Source organism: Mus pahari, chromosome 2, assembly GCF_900095145.1.
Source record: "Mus pahari chromosome 2, PAHARI_EIJ_v1.1, whole genome shotgun sequence".
NCBI lineage: Eukaryota > Metazoa > Chordata > Mammalia > Rodentia > Muridae > Mus > Mus pahari.
The window spans coordinates 71,980,823-71,992,490 of NC_034591.1; the positions used below are offsets into that span (position 1 = coordinate 71,980,823).

An 11,668-nucleotide genomic window follows, 5' to 3' on the forward strand; every position below is an offset into this window, starting at 1 on the left:
AGAGAGAGAGAGAGAGAGAGAGAGAGAGAGAGAGAGAGAGAGAGAGAGAGAGAGAGTGTTATTATTTGGGGAACTGGAACTGGGAATTGGGGGAAGAATAAAAAGATCTTCTAGAGTGCATGTTCCCACTTCATATCTTTCTGTCATAAATCTCAGGGCTTGTAAGTTCAATGTTTCCTGTGGGGACAGTGGGTCAGGGCTGTCCTCCTAGGTAGGCCTTCATGAGCATACATGCGTGTAAGATGATAGATTTTACTACATACTCGTGTGAAAGATGAAATTGGTGAGTGTCATGGATCTTCCCCACAAGGTTAAGCCTATCCCTTGAGTGGCAAGCCTGGGAGAAATCCATATAGGAGCAGGCTTTCAAATGCCTAGCAACCTCATGACTAGAGACTGTGACACAGTTAATGAAGTTAAGACAGACACAGTCCAGGTATGAGGAGAGAGACTACAAACGGCCTGCCTCCACTACCTCCTCATTTATTTAACATCTATTGAGTGTTTATCAAGACCTTCAGTGCCTGTGGGTAGACATACAATACATGGTGCTTACCATACTGAAGTGGGATATAGAGGGAAAGAAATGATACTCAACTATCAAACAACCTACATAACCAAGGAAGGAAAGATTGCTCAGTGACAAGTGCTGTCAAGTTTGGCAATGTGACAGAAAATGTCCAGCAGGCCACCTGAGGGTTGGTGACCAAGAAAAGCCTTATTCTTTGTGCCAAGACCTGATAACTAATGCTATATGCTTGTAAGTCCCTTTTCCTGCCTTCAAAATATGGTGGTGACATGTGAGGCACAGTTCATGTTTGTAATCCCAGTGCTAGAGATGCAAAGCCACAGGACAGATGTGGTGCAGCCAGCTGTGCCTGGAGTAGAGATATAGAAGAGAAGTCAAGACTGGCTTCCTCTTCTCATCCTCCTTCCCAGACTCTCTGCACTCCTGGTGTAAATGATGACATAGTCACTGGAGACTCAACTGCATCTCTGGAGAGAGTCTAGAATCAGGGCCTATCACTTAAATGTAGACTTTCAACCTAATTCTTACTGTAAAGAAAGAATGTGATTTAATGAAATAGAAGATTTGTCTGCAAAGAGTTGATCAGGATTATCCAAAGAGCCCCATACCATTGTTCACGGCTCTTTGAGGAAAACTCTATTCAATAATCCATGGACAATTTCTGGAATTTGTTGAAGGGAAGATGCCATATCACTTCAAATCACCTTTAAAATGAGCTGAGATTTTAAAAAAGTGACAGAGAAAGTAAGTGTGGAAGTCAACCAAACATACACACACACACAGGCACACACACACACACACACACACACACACACACACACACACTGAGACACACATACACTCACACACGGTGGAGTAGCAAATCAAACACCTGCAAATACACATAAAGGCAAAAGTATTAGTAATTTTCTCACTATGTGAGTGAAATGAAACTTTATGGCACACAAGCTGGCAAGAACGACCTGTGCCAGAAGATAGCACAATGTAAGTGACAGCTAGTATACTGCCTTGCCCCATGCTTGCCACTGAGCCTTATGTGTATAAACACTGTCTTCTTTAACCCTCATGCCCCTTCTTCCATATGATGAGATAGCCAAAATGAGCAGTTATTAAAACTGTTGTTTTCTTGCTGCACATCTAGACTGTGGGCTATGTTCTAAGTTCTGGTTCTACTCTAAGCTAAATTTTGTCAGTTTAGAGACCACCTTTTCTTCTATGGGCGGCCTAGCCCTGAGCCTTCCAGTGGCATAAGTAGTGAAAGCACAGGAGGAGATTCTAACATATGAATGATTCAAGGGGCACAGAGACATGTTTGGAAGTCATACTGTCTCATACACTGTGGTCAGGAGGAGACTGGAGGCTTTGGGCATTTATGGAGGCTGTCAGTTTCTCATCCCTCTTTCTAGCTGGCCAAGACATACAGACTTTTGAATCATTCACAGGAATGAATTAAGGCCTTGTTCTGCAGAATTTCATTTATTTTTATATAAGAAAAACTCACTCGTGTTATGTTTAACCTGGAAGCAGGCCCCTTTGAACAAAACATATATGAGATCTCATATAATTAAGGACAAGTGGAAATATAGGGCTTTGGCTTCCTCCATTCAGGGCACATTATGGTAATAAAATCACCTCATATTTTCTGTTCCCTCAGCTGGCAGATTTGTGATGTAATGATGTAAATGACCCTTGTGCCAGCTCAGTACCTCAAAGCAAAGTGAACTATGGCCCGGTTGCTTTTGAGCACTTGGGGTCCATGACTGTCGCTGAATTTCTCTGGAAGATGTACTTGTTTAGGTTAAGTCAACTTCGAAGCCATATAGACCTAATGAGCATGGGCTGCAGGAGAAGCCCTCATCAGCAGAGTTTCCCATTGACTCATAGGCAATGGCAAGGCCATCTGGTCTACCAGTTCTTCATGCTGCCAGTAAATGAGTCAAGAGGATGATGAGGTTTCATCTCTGCAGAGAATCACCTCAGCCAGAATGATTTTTAATGTATGCCACCTACGAATATTGTCTAAAACCAGGCACCCCCTGGTTTGTTTTGTGATGGCACTGTCCCTGGAGAAGGAGACAAGACAGCAGTGTCCATGTTGATGATAGGGTGCCCTGCTCTTGTGTAGTCATATTCAGAGGTATTCCAATTGCCAGGAAGAAGCCTTGTTGAACTCTATACAATTCTGCCAGATGTTCCTGGCCATTGTTTCTATAAAGAAAATAAATCTGAAAGTTCATTTAATGTAAACTCTTCTAAGTATATATTCATTAAAAGGCAGACAGGAGCTAAGTTAAAAAAAATTTAATAAAAATATTGATGAAACTTCAAGAGAGAAATGTGATTATAAAAATATAAAAACACACATAAAATTGCCTTAGCTTTCAACTTTAGTTCTTACTAAAAGAGATATAATGTTTTTGCTACTGATTTGAGCCACCTTCTTTTTAAAATTTTATTTATTTTTATGTCCATAACTGTTTACTTTGCATGTGTGTATATACAACATATATAGGCCTAGTGTGTATGGATGCCAGCAGAGGGCCTCAGATCCCTGAAATTGGATTCATGGATGATTGTGAGACACCATGTAGGTCCTGGGAATTGAACCTGGGTCCTCTGGAAGAGCAAACAATGCTTTTAATCTCTGAGCCATCTCTTGATTCCCCCTAAGCCAGTTTCTTGAAGAATTCTACCAAGCTGTATTGTATTGTAAAAATAATTATGACATATTACTTTTAAAAAATTCCTGACTGTAATGGTCATAAATTCAAACTAGCTATAGAGACCATAACCATTTATGTGTATATGTATGTACATCACATGTGGGTGCTGATATCTTTATATATTGGTCATCACTAACAGCTTGGTATCAAATGATGTAAAATTGCTTGGCATCACCTTTAGCTAGGTCATAGGTGGTAACATGGAACTGTGTGAGTACCCAAGTCAAGGAGAAAGTGCCTCTCAGGGCCAACATCCTTCTTTCACACATGCTATCTCTCCTGTCCTCTGCACATCCTTTTTTCAGTTGATCATTCATCTTCTTTTTAATGGTTGAGGAAATGAAGCAGACAGGTATGTGGCTTAAATACAACTCAGGAACCAAGTGAGCTAACAACTTTTATCAGGCTCATGAATTTAACTTTGTATGCACTGTCTAGGACCACCTTGGAGTGATCAAACTTCCTAGGGATGATGCATGTCATGACTGTAAACTGATGGGAAGAGAGAGAGAGAGAGAGAGAGAGAGAGAGAGAGAGAGAGAGAGAGAGAGAGAGAGAGAGAGAGAGAGAGAGAGAGGCAGAGATAGACACAGAGACAAGTAGAGAGATAGAGACAAAGACAGACAGGAAGATAGAGAATGAAAAATTGTCTAGTGTGTGTATGTACGTGTGGAGGACAGAGGACAACCTCAGGCATCATTTCTCAAGCAATAGGAAAAGTGGGTACATTTTTCTTTTTCTTTTTTCTTTTTTTCCCTTTGAGGAATAGTATCTTGTTTGCTAGGAAATTACCAAGTAAGCTAGGCTGGCTGGCCAGCAAGCCTCCAGCATCTACTTGGTTTTGCCTTTCCAAGGTTGGGATTCCAAGCATGCACCACCATGCCCGGCTTTTTACAGGGTGCAATAGATGGAATTTATGTCCTTGTGCTTACAATGGAAGTACTTTACTGACAGATCTCTCTCTCCAACTCCTTATGGGAACTTGAGAACTGCTTTCAAAAACAGTGTTAGGTGTGTACCTACTTATCATCTGTTCCGCTGATAAAGTTTACAGAATTTCCTCATGTAACTGGTCTAGGCCAACTCTTTAAAGTCTTTCGTTGTAAGGTAAACAGCATGGTGTTAATATTGCAAGGCTCCTTTGGCTCTCTGTTGCAGGGATGGAGGTTCAGTGAGGAGATGCTCCTTTCTCAAGAAACATTCAACAAAGGATCTAGAAACTAGAACACGATAAACTGCAAAGAGAAAAAAAATGTTCATCTCCTCTGGTGTTAACATTTAAAAACTTAATTGAAAACATTTCATTGATACATGCAAATTACATGTATTCATATGGTACTGTATGACATTTCAGTGCATGTACCTGTTATGAATTGATCGGATTAGGGCAGTTGATTGACCAATTACACTGAACATTTATGCTTTCTTTGTGTTGAGAATATTCTAAGGCTGTTACGTAGTACTCAGTTACTGACAGCCATAGTTATCCTATTGTGCAGTAAATTAGATGCTATAGGTCCTGTCCAGCCATAAGCCCTGCACCCAGTAACCATCCCTTACCCCTCTCTGCCCCACCCTCCTCAGCCTGTGGTAGGGAGGATTCTATTCTCTACTTATATAAAATTAACTTTTTAAGCTCTCACAAATGCATGCAAGTGTGTTTTTACTGTTGGATGCCTGGCTGGTTTAGCTCAGCTCTTTCCAGATCTGTCCTTGTTGCAGCAAACAGCAGGATTTTATTCTCCCTGGAAGCAGGTAGGACAGTACAAGAAGTGATCAACATTTCCTTCTTGCCTTTGCCTTGGAGGCTTTAAGGCTACCTGGGAGCCCTTGGTGCCTTTTAAGCCAGGTGTTTATGCAGCATCCAGGTGATGAGAGTGGTTATCTTGGAAAACTTTTAGCATGGGTGAAGTGCAAGTTCAAAAGGTCAGAGGTTATCCTGTCTCTTAATTGGGTGTTCTTTGCTGAAGAGCCCAATGAAAGACAAGACTAAAGCCTTAAGTGCTCAGCTCAGTTCCTAGGAAAAATCAGGCCCAGTACAACCTCAGGGTTTCTTGTCTCCATTGACTGAATGTACCATATTATTCACCAGGAAAGCACAGCCATTCACAGCCAGGACACACAAGTCGCTGCGGCTATGGCTGACTAATGTTCTTGGATCTAAATAAGGAGAGGATTACAAGCATTTAATTTATAGCCATGGGTTCTACCCACTAAAGGATTCTGGGCAAAATAATGATTTGACAAAAGCATTCATGGTAGTGAATCTTTTCTGCCTCCTTGTCGTAAGCCACTGAAAGGTTGGGCTATTCCTTCTTTGAGCATTTGCACATTGCCTGGCTTACTTGGACCTGGGAGGATAAGAGATCAAAGATGACTAGAGATCCTGCACTCAGTCCAATAAATGTTAAATGGAAGCGAGGTTGTATTGGCTGGTTTCTGTTGTAATCGGAAAGAGTACCTCATTCAACAAGATGAATCAAAACTCAGGAACAGCATGTCTTACATATTTTAAATGAGAATATAGGCACTTGGGTACCATTCAGTAAAGAGAATCATACTTGGTAATAACTCAAGTATCTCCCTCTGGACCATCTGATTCAGAGGAGGGAAGCCACCACCTTTGCTATATGCATGGGCCTAGTTATTCCACGGCTTTTGCATTTATTGGTAAAGAGGCCTAGAAGATGGGCAGTGCCATTCCCACGGCCACCTCAGTTGTGTGTAGGTGTGCTGTAGTATCTGAAGATCCTTTGCTTCAGAGTAGAAGAGAAATAAAGAATCTCTTAGCTTTGTTTGGAGCCTGTCCCCTCTTAGATCACCTGTGCTTAATGTCACAGGCCATCTCAAGGATACTGCAGGTATAACCTTAAATACTTACCTCAGTTCTTTTTTTTTTTTTTTTTTTTTCTATTGAAACTAGCTCTTATAAGTCTTCAAGATGTGGTCTCATCTAAGCTGTTATTTACCAAAAGAGCTCTGTCTGCTTTTATTTGAGTTATTTCTGTTGCTGATGCTGTAGCTGACTGATCCATGCACTTGACCATGATCCTCAACCTCAATCTTTCATCTCCTAAAAGAAGCGTGGGGGAAGAGGGAAAGCAAGACCTGGTGAAATGATCTCATGTGAAGACAAGCGACAGGGTGTTTCCTAGTGCCTGACAAAAAAAAGGGAGGCTTCAGATGCAGGGCACTGTATAAAGTACACAGGATTCCAAGGATGGCTTCACATCAAAAAAGCCAGGAATTAATTAAATGATTAATTACCAATAAAATTATGGACTCAACTTGCACATCAGGTCTGGGAACAAAAGTTTATTTCTTCATAAAGCGGACAGGAAAAGTAATTTTTGCCTAGCAGGGTTTCCGTGAATATTACTGAGATGGGAGGGAAATGCTCAGGTTCAGGCCCAGGAAGAGATGCCCCGTGGAGGAATCTGTGCCCAGCAGACAACGCGCACGTCTCCCTCTTCTTTAATTTGATTTCCCTATCTATACCCGCTATTCACAAGTCCTATGTGTAGCTCTGGGTCTCATTTCTGCCCCAATTACTAGTTCCTGGTGACTGCCTCTGACTCGCCTTTCAATAGTCATATATTGCTTGGGTCTGTGGGCAGTGGCTTTTGAAGCTGAGTTTAGAAGACATAGAATCCTTAACCCTTAGAAACTTACTTGAAAGATAAGGAAGATGAAATCTAGGAAAAGTATTTAATGTCCTCTAAATCGTGCTATTTTCCAAATATGGACCTCTAGATTGTAATATTGTCCAAATTGTTTTACACACACACACACACACACACACACACACACACACACACACACACACACGCAAGCCCTTTCTCCTCAAAAGGCAAAAACACTGGGTTTGAGTTAAAAGGAGATGCTGTCTGAAGGTGATAGAAGTTTCTAGTGAGATGGCTGTAGGCTCTGAGGTCTTGTTCAGGGAGACTAACTCTCCATTCCCAGAATAGGGTCTACCCTATTTATAGACACCCGCGAGGCAATCCCGGTGAAACTGCCTGTGAACTGCAGAGTCCTGCATAAATATGTTGCTTTATATAATCTCACCATGGTTATATGGACATGAGAGGTCCCTCAGTGTCTATGTGTGCATCACGGTAACTTAATGTGCTAAGTAAGTCATGTGCACAATGCCCAGGCTTTGCATAACTGTTTTAGATAAGGCTTGACTGACGGTCATCTATAGGAGAGAACTCAGATCTTGAATCCTGAGGTTAAGAAAGGGGAAGGAACCCCAGTGAAACTTCGCTTCCCGGGAGTCCATGCCAACCCCGCAGGCACTGAATGCCCCTTGCTTATAGTCAAGGCATGCTGCTTTTGAAGGGCTGATTCTATGGAGGAGGTAATCAGCCACCTGCTTCGAGGGTAGGAATATAGTCAGTGAATCTCAATTGATATTTACTGTATTGCTGGGATTCGCTGCTCTGTATGCTGTAGAAAAGTAAGCAGAGCCCTGATTTTAGGGATCCAGTAGTTTGTAGAGTGCGGGCCCGGCACTGAGTTTCAGTATAAGGGAACTCTTTGGATGACTGGTGACAGTACCTTAGAGAACTGTGCAAAAAGTGACCCGAAGGCAGTACACAGATCAAGCTGGTCGAAAGCCACACTCAGTCTCATGTTTGTCAGGGGGATAATACAAGCACACACTGGAAGAGACTGGGGGGAACCTGAACAAGAACCTGAATCACACTGACTCTCAATTTTTCTCCACGCACATGTACAGTGTGTGTGGTGTGTGTGTGTGTGTGTGTGTGTGTGTGTGTGTGCGTGTGTCTGTGTGTGTCTGTGTGTGTCTGTGTGTGTCTGTGTGTGTGATATCTAGGTTCTTCTCTTTCTTGCATCTTCTACCTTGGGAAAAAGAATCCTATTCAGTGCTATCCATGTCAAGTGTACCTAATCTGGAGGAAGATGGCCTGTTTGGGGACTACAAACTTGTAATTCTATCTTACTTACTCTCTAGGGTCTTGTGAGTACATGGATGTGAAATATTACATAGACTGCAAATATTGCATCCACAGATCATGGCTTCAGCTCCTCCAGTTTCCTAAAGAGAGTAAGCCCTGTAGAAAATCCAGACTATGACAGAAATTCCTTTCCTTTTAGAGAGTATTTGCAGAACATTCTTTTGGCTACAGCAAAGGAAAATAAAATCAATAATGATATATTTTATAAAAGATGGAAGCCGAATGTGTTTGACTTGGAACCCCTTATCATCCGTCTCTGGCTCTCAGGAGATAAAACTGCTGGGCTACTTTTTGCATTAAGAAGGAGAAATTAGCGGGCCTGTTTGTTTCTTTTTGTTTTCTATAAAAATATACTCTCATTCTCTTACCAGACTCCTAAAGTCAAGTTTGAGAGTGGCATAAACAGAAGAACTTTGGGGTTGATTTTAGCTAAGTTATTTTTTTACCACTTAAAATAAAAAGGTTCATTCCATGATGTCTATCCAGATGATGTTGACTCCAGATATGGAGGATAAGAATGTTTACTGTTGTCCAAGGGTGAGGGGTGTGTGTGGCTGTGGTCAGGAGGCCTGGGACGTCCTTATATATGGCTCTCTTCTTCCCAGTGCTTTTTTCCTACCACATGGCAATTGTAGTTAAAGGGCTGGGAGATTGGTTGTTGAGCATCCTGTTAAGGTGATGGGAGACTATGAAGGAGTTTGGTTTTAATTACAATGCATTCGAGGAAAATTTCTGTTATTGACCTCTGGCCTCCTCTTTCAGATCAGACTCCGACGCCCACAAGATTCCTGAAGAACTGTGAAGAGGTGGGTCTCTTCAGCGAGCTGGACTGCTCCTTTGAGCACGAGTTCAGGAAGGCTCAAGAGGAAGAGAACAGCAAGCGGGTAGGTGGGCCCGGGGGGGGGGGGACACCAGAGGTGTGTCCCCCAGCTCGGCGCGGGACATGTCTGCCACTGCAAACGGTGTTGAATTGTCCGTAGAGCACTATCTTGAGGTTACTAAGTCGTTCAGGCTGTTACTCACAGTCCTTGTTACTTGGTCTCCCAAACAGTAAGATTACAGGTGTGTGCCAACATGCCTGTTTGTAATAGTATTTTATCCATCTGTGGGTGTCTGTCAAACTGTTTTTTTCTTTTGAAGTGGTGTATCTCTGATTGTGATAGCATACAGAGCTCAGATTAATCATGGGGAAATGGGTGACTGAAACATGGAATTCAGGGTTCCTTATTCTTAAAGCTGTGCCAAATGAATTCACCCTCAATCAGGTATTTTTCTTCGTTAAGTATGTAACAGCAGACCTTGCATAGGCAGTGCGTTCAGAGGCCAAAGGTTAAGAACAGGTGACTCATCAAAAGGCAGAAAAGAGGGTTTTCATCTGATTTGGGCCCTGCTTGCAACTGTCTGTTATCCAGAATCTCTGCTTGTCCTCTACCAAGTGTGTAACCACTTCCTGGTCATGTTACCTATGTTGTTGGCGAGACAAACAGGTTAGCTACAACTCTAGGTCACTTGGTGGCATTCTTCAGGTTCTTTTTGTTCATACATATATTTGTCTATATGTTTTATTCACATATTTAAAGTTTTGGTAGAATTTTAAAATCTCCTCACAAGATGAAGGAAGGGAGGTGGGCCCACAGGTAACTTGGACAAGTATGCTTTGCATGAATTCTTGGCTACAGTCACAGGGTGTCACTGAATCCGCACAGTGAGCTGAGCCGTGCGACACAGTCCGTGCAGAGACAGGTAGAACATGGAGGATGGTTAGAGAGGACACCTAGCTAGATGTGCTGTGACCAGAAGTTCCAGATGCTCTAACTGGAAAAGAAGTTTTAAGAGGCTTTGATAATTTTCTGTTTCCAAATCTTTGACTCTTCCTCTGTATAAGATTATAATAATCCATCTCCATCCAATTTTCATGTCACATTCACATGTCTTGCTAGCTCAGGGCTAGCTCATGGTGATTAAGCCGCCCTGCCTTGGTAAAATGCACAATGCAGGATACAGTCTCAAGCAGCTCACTCTAATTATAATGAACTTCCCTCTCACTCCTCTTCCTACTTTTCCAAACATGCTCAGATCTGTTGTTCTTTGCGAGGCAAAGCATAAACTCCTAAGCACTCTCAGAAACACTTTACAGACACCTAGAAGATATGCCTACATATCACTGCAGTGCAGATAAACTTTAAAACTCCCGAGAATAGCAAGGGAGAATTGGGGGAGTCCCACACAATACATTCCCTTTTCTTGACTAATAAGTTTAATTCTTTTGATCAGTTCGTATACGTAGAAGACTGTTTGAGGAAACATTCAATTTCCAGACAGCCAACGTGGGCTCCCTAGATTAAGATAAAGATACGTATGGCCAAATCTGTCTTCACACTCTTGCTGATAGACTGCCTTTGATTTCCTTAAAGGTCTTTTACTAGGAACAGTTCCACAGCGCCTTGGTTGGGGGTGTGGCTTGAGGCATGCTCGTGGTGAGTTATTCACGACTCCCAGAGTGAATTCTTCCTCGAGCAGTTTTTACAGATCTGAATTCCAGGAAATGGTTTGCTTCCCCTGAGGAACTCGAGCGTTTTCTGCTTGTGGCCATGAGAAGCATGCGCTGGCTGTGTTTCTCTTTTTGTTCTGAGTGCTACATCCTCGAGAAGCCCAGGGCACCGCTGAACTAGGAGAGCTCTTCAGACCACTATAATGAGTAATATTTTACTTCCCCCATCTGCTAGACTTTCAGTTCCAGTTTATATTTCCTCTGGCCCTGATTTCTAATTATACAAAAAATATCTTCATGCTATACAGGTTTTGGTGACTTGCTTTACATTTTTCGTAAGTTAAAATGACATGAACTCCTTAAAATTTAAAAATTAAATAGTGAAGCAAATGACACTGAGCAAAAGACTGTGGTGAGGCCAGGATAATTTTGTCTCATGTTCAGATGTTGCTCATTGCTATGGGATACCCTAATGATGTCGAGTGTGCTGAGGGGGTGGAGAGAGTAGAGGAGCCTGAAGACAGCCCCCCTCAGGACACCATAGCCAGCACTGAGAGCCAGGCCACATTCAACTTGTTGAGGCTCCCTCTCCCTCTGTGTGGTTTGAGCTAGAGGACCAAATCCAGCCTTGAGTGGTCATCACTACAGGAGGACACAGCTCCCCAGTGACTAATGCACAGTGATTCTCCAGCAAAACGGCTGTGTTGGTGGCTTATGCCCTGGCAGGGCCTTAGGACCACTGGGTAAGGAAAGCACGGAAGCAGTATCCTTCCCCATCTCTCCCCATCCCTTCCCATCCCTCCCCATCTCTCCCCATCTCTCCCCATCCCTCCCCATCCCTCCCTATCCCTCCCCAGCCTTCCCCATCCCTCCCTATCCCTCCCCATCCTTTCCCATCCCTCCCCATCCCTCCCCATCCTTTCCCATCCCTCCCCATCCC

At 42.8% G+C, this 11,668-nt stretch overlaps 1 protein-coding gene across 1 annotated transcript in view; it reads left to right on the forward strand.

Annotated features, from left to right (window-relative positions):
* Positions 1-11,668, forward strand: part of Creb5 (cAMP responsive element binding protein 5) — a 397,047-nt gene that overhangs the window by 93,140 nt on the left and 292,239 nt on the right. The window contains exon 4 of the mRNA XM_021190043.2: positions 9,000-9,121. Within this exon, the coding sequence (XP_021045702.1) occupies positions 9,000-9,121 (122 nt within the window). The remainder of the gene's footprint in view (positions 1-8,999; positions 9,122-11,668) is intronic.